At 41.3% G+C, this 14,813-nt stretch overlaps 1 protein-coding gene across 1 annotated transcript in view; it reads right to left on the bottom strand.

The window, feature by feature from the left end:
- Window positions 1-2,836: 2,836 nt before the first annotated feature.
- Window positions 2,837-14,813, bottom strand: part of LOC139307119 (disco-interacting protein 2 homolog A-like) — a gene marked incomplete at its 5' end in the record, with an annotated part of 31,302 nt that continues 19,325 nt past the window's right edge. Inside the window, 24 exons of the mRNA XM_070931004.1 lie at window positions 2,837-3,174; window positions 3,369-3,492; window positions 3,683-3,857; window positions 4,748-4,822; window positions 4,925-4,982; window positions 5,073-5,134; window positions 6,519-6,548; window positions 7,255-7,425; window positions 7,789-7,957; window positions 8,096-8,226; window positions 8,506-8,615; window positions 8,764-8,875; window positions 9,022-9,143; window positions 9,303-9,420; window positions 9,770-9,850; window positions 10,118-10,227; window positions 10,348-10,549; window positions 10,992-11,106; window positions 11,242-11,369; window positions 12,058-12,138; window positions 12,651-12,787; window positions 13,025-13,164; window positions 13,804-13,918; window positions 14,210-14,329. Coding sequence (XP_070787105.1) covers window positions 2,922-3,174; window positions 3,369-3,492; window positions 3,683-3,857; window positions 4,748-4,822; window positions 4,925-4,982; window positions 5,073-5,134; window positions 6,519-6,548; window positions 7,255-7,425; window positions 7,789-7,957; window positions 8,096-8,226; window positions 8,506-8,615; window positions 8,764-8,875; window positions 9,022-9,143; window positions 9,303-9,420; window positions 9,770-9,850; window positions 10,118-10,227; window positions 10,348-10,549; window positions 10,992-11,106; window positions 11,242-11,369; window positions 12,058-12,138; window positions 12,651-12,787; window positions 13,025-13,164; window positions 13,804-13,918; window positions 14,210-14,329 — 2,939 coding nt within the window. The remainder of the gene's footprint in view (window positions 3,175-3,368; window positions 3,493-3,682; window positions 3,858-4,747; window positions 4,823-4,924; window positions 4,983-5,072; window positions 5,135-6,518; window positions 6,549-7,254; window positions 7,426-7,788; window positions 7,958-8,095; window positions 8,227-8,505; window positions 8,616-8,763; window positions 8,876-9,021; window positions 9,144-9,302; window positions 9,421-9,769; window positions 9,851-10,117; window positions 10,228-10,347; window positions 10,550-10,991; window positions 11,107-11,241; window positions 11,370-12,057; window positions 12,139-12,650; window positions 12,788-13,024; window positions 13,165-13,803; window positions 13,919-14,209; window positions 14,330-14,813) is intronic.

Genomic DNA, 14,813 nt, shown 5'->3' on the forward strand with positions numbered 1-14,813 from the left:
GTTAACATTTATAACTACTTACAATACAGTCACTGTATGACTTTGTTATGAAAATGCAAATATCTATGTTGTTTCTTTTTTGCAATGTTGTAAACATTTATAATTAATTGCTGAGGATCTATATAATTACTGTTCAACCTTGTTATGGTTCGTTATCATTTATTACTACTTACTGAGGATCTATATAATCACTGTCCCGACTTTGTTTTGAAAATGCAAATACACTTTTTTTTGCAATGTTAACATTTATAACTACTTACAATACAGTCACTGTATGACTTTGTTATGAAAATGCAAATATCTATGTTTTTTCTTTTCAGCAATGTTGTAAACATTTATAATTCATTACTGAGGGTCAATATAATTACTGTTCAACCTTGTTATGGTTCGTTATCATTTATTACTACTTACTGAGGATCTATATAATCACTGTCCCGACTTTGTTTTGAAAATGCAAATACACTTTTTTTTGCAATGTTAACATTTATAACTACTTACAATACAATGACTTTGTTTTGAAAATGCAAATATCAAAGTATTTTTTTGTTACAGTTTTATTCTCTTTGGAATAAAGAAAATGGAAAAAAATGAAATTCAATCAAGGATTTATTGGACTGCAATTCCTGTTTCACATTTTCACATGTCCACATATGTGGCCAGGGGTAGGCACTTAATTTCATTAACTAGTGAGTTTGTTTGATTATTACTCCCTCTGTCCTTTTCCAGAGGATGGATGTGTATGTTCAATGTTTCTTAAAAGTAATGTAGTAAAATAATACTTTTGATTGTGTATGATGTGATATAGCTACCACCCCTGGGTTTGCCTGTTTGCCAAGGGCACTAAAAACATAAATGCTGAATAAACATTAGATCCTTTAAAAAAACAAAAAACTACCGTCCTTATCTGAACCATTTCACCATACAACATATTAGTTCAAGAAGCTTTAAGTGAAAGAGAACTGAACTGAAATGTGTGTTCAGTGGGGCCTCCGATTGTAGAATTTAAAAGTAAATTGACTTGACTTAAAATATTCTTATTGGACAGGACACCTGGATGTTCAGTGAAGTGAAGACAAACATTTCAAGTTAAAAGTACTTTTTTTATTCATTAAGAAATCAGGTTATGAAAATAATGACAACTAACCATATATCAGACAAATGTATCTCTCCATGTTAACAACAAAAGTTTGCTCTGGAGCATGTGACATCTCAGTCAGTCCGCTGAGCATAACTGTCTTCTCCTTGTGCTCGGAGTGTGCTTCGTCTCATCCTGGAAGTGGCCAGTTCCCGCTGTTCTTTCATACTATAAAAATGTTTCCAAGGCTTTTACATGTCTCTTCCCAATGTCCACACATGAGAATACATTTCAAATAATTTTTGTTTGTTAGGGAGAAGTTCACATATATACCAGATTCAGTCTTTGTGTTATGCTTCCTGTTGTCTCCTCTATCTATTAATAATTTACACAAAACCTGTACATAATTACAGCAGGTGCCCATCTCTAAAGGGATGTGCACATAGAAAACAAGAAGCAACACACAGTGAAGCGAATCTTTACAAAGTCAATGTGGTAAGGTGGGAGGTTAAGGTGTTACGAGCATATTAGACACTTGCCTCTTACAGTACATGCGACTAACAACATTTTTCAACTCTCATTCAACTTTATGGCACTCGAAATGAGACTGACATTCTGCATCAAACCCATACCAACTATAATTCCTTACAGTCTTTTGCTATAAAACACACATTCAACACAACTGACAATAGGGACAGACATTATTTAAAATATTTATGGAGCAAGTGTCTGTTTGTAATGGCTGATGTTAGGATCAAGTATATTCATCTTAGCCAAAAAGATGAAAGACTTTTGGTGCAATAAGAGCAGGATTTACTATACCAACCTCCCTCTGCATAATCCCTCCCTATCCAACAGCTAATAAATGTCACAAAATTATGTCAAACAGGAGCTGGGACAGGAACAGGCGTCTGAAAAAACACTTAAGGCTTAATTCATATCATTTAGCACGTTGCTAATAGCAAGCAACGATTATTTTCCTCACCATTTCATGACTTCGAATGATCGGCACTTCCTGTCTGCAGTCATTCAAAGCAACATCTTTCATGTCACTCATATTGCATTTTGTTCAGATAAAACAATAACTATATTACACATTTTAGATACAGAAAAGAACGAGATTGAGTCAAACCACGACATTATTTCTAAATGTTACTGACACTACAAACTAAAGGACTAAACAAACAACCCAAACTGCCCATCCTTCAACACCACTGCCGTGTGCTTCTTTGTTGATGCAATAACATGATCTGAATGGAGCTGGAGCACATAAAATCAGGGTTCACTTTAGGGTGCATCCCATACATGGAATGACAATGTACGTGAGATAGACTTGCAGTGGCACAGGAGGCTCTGTGAACATGAAACATGTCAGGGTTTGTTTGAACCAGGGTTAGGGTACTGGCATCAGTCCTGTTCTATGGCACATGTGTATGGCAAACACACCTAACATTCAGAATTTTGGAGACCGACAAAAGTAAATTATGTTAATGGCACAGTGTAGTATTATACGTTAACTGCCTGCTGTACTGCTATCAGGTGTCCTGGGTTTAGATGCTCTATCATACATACAAAACTCACTTCATTTAAAATATTATTTGTTGAGGCAAGAAATAACGGGGAGAAACAGACATGAGGTTTGTGTCCATCTTATTTTTCTTGGAATTTCTCTCCATTTTGCTGTGAAGTTTTGCATCCACGTTGCTTTCATATTTCCCCTCAGAAGAGGGCAGCTCGCTGTCTTTCAACAGAAACCGCACTGACACCGGGCCCCATATTTACTGTCCTGCTGTCTCCTGTTGTGTAATAAGCCACATGGAGGGGTAACCCTCCTGCAGCAGGGCCCTCACATGTTGTAAGCTACGTATATGGGGTCCAGCTGGTCGGCCAGGAATCCGTCTCTGAGGTGCATGCGTTGCTTCTCCCCTCGGGAGTTGATGGGGATGACGCCGGGGTCGACCACCACCACCACCCCTACGATGAGGTAGTGCTCCTCCAGGACAACGTTGGTGACCAGGGCCACCAGGTCCAGGGCCTCCTGCTCGGATCCCTCCAGCTCCACAACCACCACGAGAAGGTTGGTCCAAGTGAACACCGCACTGGAAGGGGGAGAAAGAGGTGGATGCATGTAGGGAAGGAAAAAAGGAAGAGATGATAGGAGGAGAAAAGCAGGTGAGCATAAGGGAGAAGACAGAAGAAGAGAAAAGTTAGTATTTTTAATATAAAGTACATCTGACTACATAATGAATATTCAAACTGAATAGTAATAAAGTAGTGATCTATAATTTCTCACCATTCAGCTATGCTCTTGTGTGAACGGATAACAGAGGTCTCGATGTCTATTGGGTGGTACCTCATTCCCCTCAGCTCCAGAGTCTCATCAAGAGAGCCCACCACATAGAGGGCGTCATGGCGCTCTGAGACAAGAACACACACAGATTTGTCAGTTTTTATCTGGTAAGTTAAAGAAATCAAGTTTTGAGGTGAAAGAAGGAGGTAGAAAATATCGTCAGTTTTCTGTGTTGAAAAAATATCAAAGTATGAGTCCAGCTTACACCAAAAACAATACAGTGACAGTAAGTCAGAGCAAGCACCAGTGATTCTCACCTCCACTGGCATCAGTCAGCTCAGTGCGCCGCAGGAAGCCAAGGTAGCCCGTCCTCGCCCAGACAGTCTGGGTGTCGCCGAAGCTGAGCTTTGTGTTGAAGTGGTCTGCATGCAGCGCCTCCTCGCCGTACACTGTGTAGTAGCCTGTGGCATTGTGAGGACTGCTCACCCAGACCTATTACACACAAACTCATGACAATTGGTAACTTACACAGAAGCTCATACACAACTGACACTCTTTTGATTAAAGTTATGGATCTAGTATATGTCATTATCCAACATTTATATGCAAAAAGAAGGTACTGATTGGTCGTCATTAGCAATAAAATTACAAATAAAAATAATTGCAACTGTTTTTAAAACTGGACTATTAATAAAATGTCAAATTCTTCAGTGTTCATCACCTGTTTGTGGGTTCCTGTATAATGAGCCCAATAAAGATGATAATATTAGTTAGTGCTGCTGCATGGCTCCATTTCTCAGGCAGTAAGTTTACTGCAGGTTATGGACAGGTGCAGCAGGTCAGTATTCAGGTTTCTCCCTTACCCTCGACCTTATTTTGGAAGCATTACTTACGTTTTTAACTGTAGCAGTGATACAATATGAAGCTATTTCTTTTTGTTTGTTTGTGTGTGTGTGTGTTGGAGGTCGGGTGGCAGAGTGCAAGGACAGGCTCTGTAGTGAGAGCACAGCTTTTCTGGAAGTGGGTCTGAATTTTACAAATAATCAAATGTTCTGCGGTGGAAACTAACTTAATTTGACTTCTAAAAGCAACTTCTTTCTATTTTCTTTCCTTTCATCCAGCCCTGTCTGAAGTCTTTGTCATGTACCTGCGTACATGCGAAAATCTGATTAGAAACTCTGTTATGTGTATACATGGCAAATGAACTGGCTCCAGGAGAAATCTAGCTGTGAAAACCAAGTTGCTCTAATATCATATCCCCATTACAGACATTTGGTGTCTGATGTCTTAAGTAGATGTAAACGGACTGGTTGTGGGTCACAAGCAGGTGAAACAGGTGATGGTGAAAAAAGTATGCTCTGAAAAACTGATGATGACGTTACCTCTCCTAGGTGGGAATCACCCAGGGGTCCTTTAGTCTCTGTGTTGGCAATGATCACCTTCACTCCTGGAAGGATCTACAACAGCAGACAGCAAATAACCATGACAGCTTGAGAAAAGAACAGCATAAAGTCACAGTTGTTTGTAGTGTTTCAGTGCTTGTTTACATGATGACGTACCTTCCCAGACTCCATCAGTGGCAAACTGTGTGGCGACCCTCTCTCTACCAGGCGAACCCTGAAGGAGATGCAAATAAAAAAGGACAAAATGAGCAATTTCACTGACTCGTCGGTCACAGTCCACATAGCTGCAGTGGCGCCCCCGTACCTATCATGCCGTAGAGCTCTCATGTCCACGTAAACAGTAGTGGGGTCTGGTCCAGCTGTGCCCTGGAGTAAAACAAGCAGAGTGGGACATGAGTCAATAATGTAACTCTTTCAGCCCTGACATTAAAGCTGTATCTTGCCTGAGTGGAGGGGAGGTGGAAGCTGCTTATGATACAACTGTTGACAAAGCAGGGGGGGCAGCCAGAAGCCAACCAGCCAGGCTACGACAGTTAGGACTCAACCATGTAGCCACAGACACCGTAAGTATCTGCAGAGTTAAATTCACCTGCTCTGATGCTGCCAGTGTAAGAAGGTTGTGAAATGCTACAGTTATTAGAAGCCTACAAGAAATAAAAAATGAACTGTAGTTTATTTCCCTCAAATTTTTATCTTCTGTCACAAAAAAGGCACATAAATATCAGAAAAACTCAAACTGAGCACCATTTGTTTTGACTAAATGTCTATAGCTCTGCCATGCTGCTGAATTCTAACTGAACCATTTCTCAAGAACTGATTCTGGTTGTCAGATATTGATTCCTTCTGCTTTGGGATTTGTCATCATTGGTGCTGTAAGACTAGTCACAACACATTATGTTTTCCATCACTCCTTTGCCAAGCTAGCAATGAGTTGCTGTATGGTCATGTGTGAGGTCAAAGCCAAAACACAGAGCGGGCTCATTCAGTTTAATGAGCCGGCATGTCGAGCCAAGCAGAGGTTTCAGCAACAGAGCAAAAACATCAACCAGAGGTTAGTCTATGCCATAAAAACCAAAACCAGCGGTCTCATTAGCCTAATTAAAGGTGGATCAATCATTAATTTCAAACATTTCCCTTTATGAACCTGTTCAACATGTTGGCTCGTCCAATACAACTTTAGAATCAAACCCGTGTGTAATTGTTGTTAATGAGGAGTTTAATTCCAAAGTAAGGTTATCAACAGAATATTCATTATATAAATGAACTAAATAATAAATTATTCTGTCTACTACAACTAACACAAAAAGTGTGGTAAATTGTTTTAAATGAAAGTTAGAATATTGGGATTGTCAAAAAAACAACAAAGCATCCTTTCACTGGAAAAACAAAACAAAAACATACATAAAGGATTCTTCTTCTATGTAAATGTTTGTATTAATGACCATTAATGACAGCAGAGTTCATGCTGCTAGCGCATGGTATAATGTAGCAGCACATCACGTATAACCTGTCATAAAGCAATGATCGAGAGGCAGACCGAGCAGCTAAGACTCGGCTAAAATGAATAGCGGTAAAGTGAAGCCGAAGCTTGTCAGAGAAAAAGAAAACCAAGGGGAAAAATCAGTGAATTAAGGTTAAGTGTATTCAAAACTCATGCAAGATAAACAACAAACATAAACACACAGACACACACACAAACAGATCCAGCGGCAGCCCAATGAACAAACAGCAACTCTCATCCTACAGTTACCTGCTCAGCCAGTTTCCCTAACCTGTTGGGCTGACGGGACAGGGCAGGACAGATAAATAAAGATATATATATTTATATATACGTGGACACACACACACACACACACATACAATCACCAGGGATAGGGAGAAACAAGTAAAACAGAACATCGAAGGGCCACAGGAGAAAAGAAAAAAATATCAACAATTTGGTGCATGGAAATCATCTATGAAATATAAACCTTTTAAACTTTTCCTCTCAACCTAAAATTAGCTGATAGAAAAAACCCTCAAAAACTTCTTCATTCAGTTGATAAAATAAATTTCAGTTTTTCACTTAAAAACTTTTTTTGCTTTGGCTTCTGTTACAGGACGTGTGCAGTGTCGCACAGGAGTTGAAAAAAAGCTTTTTTTACCAACTAATTGATGGTTAAGGGGAAGAAAAGCTTTTTAGCTCTGTTTGGAATTCATTTTAGCAACATTATTAATGATTCAATTTTATTTTTCCCTCATCTGATAACTTTTTACTGCCTTTTGTCGGTTTCTTGACTCCATACTTCAAACAGTCCACATGATTATTTCCTTTTCCTGTAACTTTTTTAAAGTGCTGCCAATCCTACGTTTGTCAAGAATTTATTGAATGTTTATCTGAATCGTTGCATAGATTCAGAGCCAAAATTGACAGCCCTGGACTCAGGACCTCTCCAATCCTCCAATCCTCCCCTCCTCTTCCTCCTTGTTCTTCACCAGCTGCTTACCTGCAAACAGATCGCCACATTCACCCTGCAGCCGAAGGTGGTGCTGACGGCTCGTGGTGAAAGCCCCAAGTCCTTGAAGATCTTTGAGAAGGACTGAGTGAGTGCTATGCGGGGCCTCTCCTCTGCTACCACCATGCATGTACGCACACAAGACAGGTTCACATTTCGCAGCTGGAGATGGAAAACAAGAAGCGTTGGATCAGCAAAAACTGAAATTATAGTAATAATGTAGCTTTTTTTTTTCTCAATTTGCAAAGACGACCGTGGGAGTTGCATGTAAACTAGAAATTTAATGGTTACATTTTCATATAAATAGAACTTTCTTATTAGATTCTACTCATTAAACCACAGACATGATTTGTAAAAAATCCCAGTCTGGAGTGCTGCAGACAGTAATCAGCACGCAGATAGAGAGGAGTGAAGTGTGTCACCCCCGAGTGCTCTGACTTAGTGTCGATAATCAAGGCGCTGTGGCAACGGCACCACAGGGAAAAGGATTAATTGAAAAGTCAACACCTGAGGAGAAAAACTGACCCGCAGTGCTTCTGTCTGTGAGCCCAGGCCCTTGGTGCACATCTCCATGACTGAATACGAGCAGAAGGTGACGCGCACTTTGTACTGGCTGACTGCAGCAAGCCACAGAGACGCATTGCTCTCCAGCTCCAGAGGGGGAACCAGGATCGACTGGTGGCCCGAGTACACACTGAAACCAGAAAACACACATGCAAACAGAGAGGCCGAGTGGGAAGACATAGAGGGAAAAGGCTCCACCAGAAAATAACTCAATGTTTGTTCCTGCCACTAGCACAGACTCTTTAACACGGGCGAGCTGCTGGTTTACCTGCACAGACACCAGAGAGCGAAGCCCAGGCCACAGTAGGGGTCCAGACAGATGGCGATCTGCCGGGATGGGTAGAGCTCACACTGCAGTTTGATGGAGCGACACAAGGCACTGGTGGCAGCGTGAGACATCTAGAGGAGACGATACACAGATAGAAGAATGACAACAACTCCTCAAGCTTTTAGGGATCCATTATTTCACTCATGGACACCTCAGCAGTGTGAGAGAACTTTCTCCATAAGAAATCTGACTGTTGCCCAGTATAACAACCCACTCTTTGGATAACCACCAGCCGGAGACTGTGGACTTAAATGTGCTGAGATTTACTCTATCTAAACATTTTGTTTTGTGTTTCGTTAACAAAGACTGACTGGTAGCATCCCGACATGACAGCTGTCCATTCAACATACTTTGACCCCTGCTAAGATGCCTGTTGTGGACACACTGAAGTCCAGGTAAGCTAACATCTCTGGGGTCGGAGGCTTGTACATCTGGGGGCTCTTCTTCCTGGGGAGGTCATCTGGAGGATAAACAGGGGGAGAGTTTTTAAAGCAGGCATGGAAATCACAGACCAAGACATTGTCTTTACTTGACAATCTCATCTTTGGTGGCAACATGAGAACATAAACTGAAGACCTCAGCATGTTGGGTATGTGTATATAATTCACCTGTGTCCAGCACCATGGGCCAGCTCTTGATGTCCACAGCAGCAGCAGCCTCTTTGGATTTCAGCAGCTTCATTATTGCTTGAGTGGTCAGGATACACACCGACTTACTGACCTTTAACACAGATACTATAGTATTACTAAATATATATTATATTACTTTAATTATTCACACAATTTGCTGTTAGAAAGAAAAGGATGGAGCAGGCTCACATATTTAATTTGAGGGATTAAATTAGCATTTTGATGCAGGTTAGTTACCTCAACAATCATCTTGACGGTGGGCAGGGTGGTTGCCAGGTTCTGGGGGTGCGGGGGTCTGACTGTGACTGGCACACAGCCAGCATACAGGCAGCCGTAGAAGGTGGCAATCAGATCGATTCCTGCACAGAAATGTTTATAATTACAGTGTTTTGCATTTTACACCTTGTAGCTGATGAAAAGATTGAATAATCGAATAACACCTTAAAAACTGAAGAGAGGGATAGTGAAGATATGGCTGTGACACACTGAAGAGGACAAGTAGCATTAGGTCCTCTTACCTGGCGGGTAGACGAGCGCTACATGGTCTCCAGTGTTGAGGCGTCCCATCAGGGCTGCAGCCACCCGCTCTGCCCGCTTGTGCAGCTGCAGGCAGGAAGCTGTGCTGGCCACCGTGCCCTGAAGAGAACAAGACAAGTTACTTTCATCTGAACTGCTATTTTAACAGAAATAAAAGTTATAAGTTCAAGGCCAATGAATAGTTTTCATCATCTTGTGAGTGAACAATAGGTAGAGATTTCTATCAAGGTTTCACCTCCTGCTGTATTAGGCCCTTGCAGACAATGTTGCAAACCACTAAGTAAGACACCTTGATTTATCATGTATTAAATCAACTGAATTAGCCTAAAACAGACATAACGATCTAATCATTTACAGTTTCTCAACTGAACCTTCCAGGAAATGAACTACATCACAATATTTATTGCCATTGCAAAACAAAATATGTATCATGACAAAAAGGCAGTACCTTAGCATTGAGAACAAGGAACAGAGGATGGTCTGGAGTGGCCTGAGCTCTCCATTGCAGCACGTCTTGTATGTACAGGAACTACAGGGGAGACACACAAGTTTAACTACAGAGACATGAGAATAACACGCAGAAAAGTCAGACACAAACTGAGACAATGAGGAATCACTACACAAACTACAACTAATGGAGTATGGTGGCAAAAGGTGGGTTTTTGTAATGAAGAAATGAGGTACAGTATATGCAACCCATGTCCTCTCCATCCGCTGTAAGTATTTCAGATCCTTACCTATGTCTGCAGCATATGTGTGGAGGTGATGAATGGGTGAAATGAGGATGACTATCTACCTTACGTGCCTGGTCATTGTCCTCTAGCTGGGCCACGTCTCTCCCGCAGGCCTGTGCTATCCTCTTGCCTGCCACCAGGTTGCCCACTATCATAGAAGCAGGACCGACCTCTGTCCAGCACAACGACATTCATCAACGTCATCTCACATGTCAGTGAAGTCAGGGCCAACATTCATATCAATAAACATAAACACAAAAAATGGTGCATGCTGGGACATCTGGTGGTCTACCTGGCTGTTTTTGCCTCGGCTTGGGCAGGTTGGTGACACACGTGTGAGGGCACATGAGGACGTTGCAGGGGTGCAAGGCCCCCTCCAGGAAGCGCTGTTTGGTCTCAGATATATGGATGCCGCCCAGGGGAGCCTTAGGAAGCGTGTTGGCAGGCACCAGAGCCAGGCAGTACACCCCGACCTGGTGGATGCTGTCTATGGCCTAGACAGGTAATACATGCAAAAACACAGGGGAGCCGGAGATCAGCAAAGCTGTCAGGTCATTCTGAGGGAGTTGTTTGCAATATAAAAAAACCAATGTGAGCTTTGTGTTGATGCTGAAATTTTTTTTCAGCTTGATTGGGACTTAAAAAGGACCATAACAGCCGTGACCAGCCCAGATTTGAGAATGATTCACTGTAATAAATGATCTCAAGGAAGTTTGAAGGTTCTGCCAGTTGGTTTTCATATGGAACAGACATGTACTAAAACCAATGATTTCCTGGAAGGTAGAAAATCAATCTAAAACCTTGTGACAAAGTAAGCAGTAATATTAACTATACCTGACTTTAACTAACTAAAAAACTTGCAAAACCACAGATATAGTCCTTCAATTAGATGTGACTAAGTGATAAGATGTGAAGACGATGGAGCACTGTGGGCACCTGAAGGACGCGGCTCATCCACTGGAAGCTGTCTTCCTCAGAGGCGTCTGGCCTCTGCTCTGCCACAACAACGATCCTCTCGTCATGCAGCACCGACACAGAAAACACAGCTATCCTGGAACATGCAACGTGAAAAATGGCTATAAAGCAGTGCACACAAGACGGACTCTCGATATGAGAGGTAAAAGATATGTAAAGATGTGTAGAGTTTTAAAATTCTGAATGTTTTTTAGGCTGTTTCCTCTTTTACCTCCCCCTGTACACAAACTTCATGGGCTCCACTGCCAGTGCCGTGGCAACCACGTCATCGGCATTGTGTCTCCGCCCACTGACCACCATTAGGCCTTCCATCTTCCCCACAACAAACACAAGGCTGTCCTGTTGGGAAACACAAAGCACATACAGTTGGATGAGTGGAACTTGATATTTACCAAATCTAAAGTACAGTGTGCATCCACACAACTAGTATGTGAGGTAACCGTTCACTGGAAATTAAAGACCTCAGAAGGTTTACTGAGGGCTTGCAAATTGTCGTCAACCTCTTTATATCCTTGAGCAGCGACATCCTTAAAGGAAAAATAACTCTGCTTTCAACTCAGGAATAAAAACCATCACCATTTGTCGACTAATGATTAGTCTGGCAATGCCTTTCCCCCAATGTCTGCTTCACTCATTGTGGCCCTGGATGAATAAGCCTGTGATAGATCTCCTCTCAGGTCGGCTGTATAAAATGTGATTCTCTCCTTCATTCATTTTGTGTCAGTGTCAAAAGTACAGTCAACACTATTGGAGAAATAATCCCAATGAAAACAGAGTAACTGGAGTAATATTGTTTCTGGAAAGACGCACTGCAGTTGAATTTTTTCAAATGTATTTTTTTTCTGCTTTAATGAAATTCCGTTTTCCTCCATTTCACAGATAGATGATTTATGACAAACACATCACAACTGGGATCTCGGGTCTTTGAGAACTCACATGTTTAAAACATCTATAAGCTACATGCTATAAGACAGACTTCAATGTAAAGTGAGGTTAAAAGACTGCACATTAATGAGGTGGAACTTACCGGCCCCACAAAGCCCAACAGTGAGGTCCTGGTAAAGGGTCTGTCACTGATGGGAATCCCAGATGATGTTACTGGGATGGTCTGCAACGAGACACAACACTGTCAAAAACACACATTCATAGATGAAGTACAAAAACATGTACTCTGTGTTTAAAATAACTAAAATAAGCCTTTGCACTCTGGATTCATTTGGTCATAAATCAGTTTGAGTATGCTGTGTGAACTTAAAGAAAGATGATGACTGTGGAATAATGCCGAGGTATTTCAGAGTTTTAGCTTAGCTTTAAAGGCAAACAATTAAATTCACCCACTATCCTTGGGAAATACATTTGGTGCTATCACTTCATGTGTGTGTATTTTATAAACTTTCACTTTCCCTTCATATTTTAATATGTCAAAAATGCAACATCACCAAGCTAAAAATAACTTAAGTCTTAATAACTAAAATCTTTCCTGCTCCTGATAATATAATATTGTATAGATAAACATGAGTATGGATGATATGCAAAGTTTACTGATATCACACATTTATAAATACAGTATTTAAAGCAAACTGTGTCACACCTGAACAGTTCCAGAAGTAAGACACTAACCTCAAAGATGTTCTTGGTCATCCCCGGGAGGCCGTAGTAAGCTACGCCCGTGCTACCTGAGCTCACGCAGATCTCTCCAACTTCGTCTGTCTGACAGAGATAGGGTGTCCCTTCCACCCGCACCACACAAACCACAGCTGGAGACACACAGTGATGACAGGAGTCAAGTACATTGGTTCACTGATTCCCAGGACAGTAAAAGTTAGTTATAAATTTCAGCAATATCCTACAAAATCTAACCTGATCACCTCTAGTCTTCGGGGACACATGGTGGCATCAATATGAAAATTCTTTCATCTTTATCTTCAGCATTTTACTCGTTAACGGCAGCAAAATGTTAGCTATACTATAATAAGCAGCTCAGTGTACTGTACCTCCAGGCATGACCTGTCCCACATCCTGCACTGTGAGGACGGAGAGTTTCTCCTCTGTGTCCACACGGATCGCACTGTGGCTCAGCCCACCCATAGACAGCACTGCCTTCCCAGGAGGAGGAACACCCATTTCTGGAGGTCTGCAGGACACAGACATTATTACAATTACACTTGTTATCATTGAACACAATGACACACATGGAAAGACTTACAGGTTAAAGCATCCACTTTTGTCAGAAACCAACACTGTCTCTGTCACATATTGCTCTGCCTTTCGTGGCAAACAAAACATAAACAAACACTATTTGTTCAGCTATGACGTCAATTCTTTGCCAACTCTTGAATACAGTTGTTTTTTTTAAATAGCAGACTGAGCCATCCGCTGCCTTAGTACATTGTCTTTATTGCAGCAATACTAACACATTAAAAGGAGACAGATATGGCTTTGGTAGAAGACGACCATATGAGTCTGTGAGACACCGACTCTTGATCTATTACAACATTTCTCTCACAAAAAAGGCATTTCTCATTTTATAAATAGACCCAGTTTGCCAAGCATGTGTTTTTAGTCTGTCTGTCATCCTAATCCTTCTCCATGACTGAGCCCCCTTATCAGCAGAAAGCTTTAAAATCCTACAGTTCTTCCCTGTGTCAAAGAAGCACAAATCTCTCTCCTCTCCCTGCAGGATGCAAACCCAGTGTGATACAGCAATAGCACAGTAATGCAAAGCGGTGGCAGGTTGCTTTTGTTCTAATAAAGTACAGTACCGGCAGCTCACCTGCGGATGGCGACAGTCATGGCTTCTGAGGAGCTTGCACATGGACAGATCACCTCAGGTCGCAGCCCACGTGCCTGAAACACGTTGAGGAAGGCATCGCAGGAGGATATCGACCCTGTGGTAACACACACACACACACACATATATATATATATATATATACATATATATATACATATATATACATATATATATACATATGTATACATATATATATATATATATATATATATATATATATGTATATATATATATATATATATATATATATATATATGTATATATATATAGCCAGTCCAGCAGATATACCAGCAAACACAAATAAAACAAATCAATGCTAATCTCTTGTGGCTTCAGGGTGTTTATAAGGTTATTCTATTAAATGAGAATGTGCAGGTGGACTCACATGGGTTAGCTCCGTCGGCTACGATGAGCATGCGCAGCGAGCTCAGGCTGATGTCTCTCTGGTCTCTCTGGGCCAGCAGAGACCAGTGCATGTCCCTTGACTTCACCACTGCAACCCGTGCTGTGCAGGGGACACAAAGACAAAGAGACAGGTTCACAGTACAATCGCCCAATCAACACCTCTGTCATCCAGCTTGACAGCCAACCACAGATCACAAAATCTGACAGCAAATGGCAGCAGTTGCCAACAGGTGACTCAGCAAAGCTCGGACCAGAGGAGATGAATTTCATTCAGCGCAGCAGGCCTCCTATCCTCGACCTCCACTGGGCTAATACAATTGAACTAGAAATCAATGAGTCCAACAAACTATTGCTGTAATCCATCCACCCCTGTCAAATGTGCAGTGAGAGTCACATCTTTTACGAGAAGCAGAAGTCAAAATTGCTCTTTCAGGTTTACAGACACTAAAAACAATAACAATGTTGTTATTACACAAGCAAGATATCAAAGCATTTTCTCAGGGTACTTTGTTGTGAAAAACCTATACTGTCCTGTATGTGTGCTACTTTGTAAGTATGATACAATGCAATATAATAAATACTAG

The sequence above is a fragment of the Enoplosus armatus genome (assembly GCF_043641665.1).
Source record: "Enoplosus armatus isolate fEnoArm2 chromosome 11 unlocalized genomic scaffold, fEnoArm2.hap1 SUPER_11_unloc_1, whole genome shotgun sequence".
NCBI lineage: Eukaryota > Metazoa > Chordata > Actinopteri > Centrarchiformes > Enoplosidae > Enoplosus > Enoplosus armatus.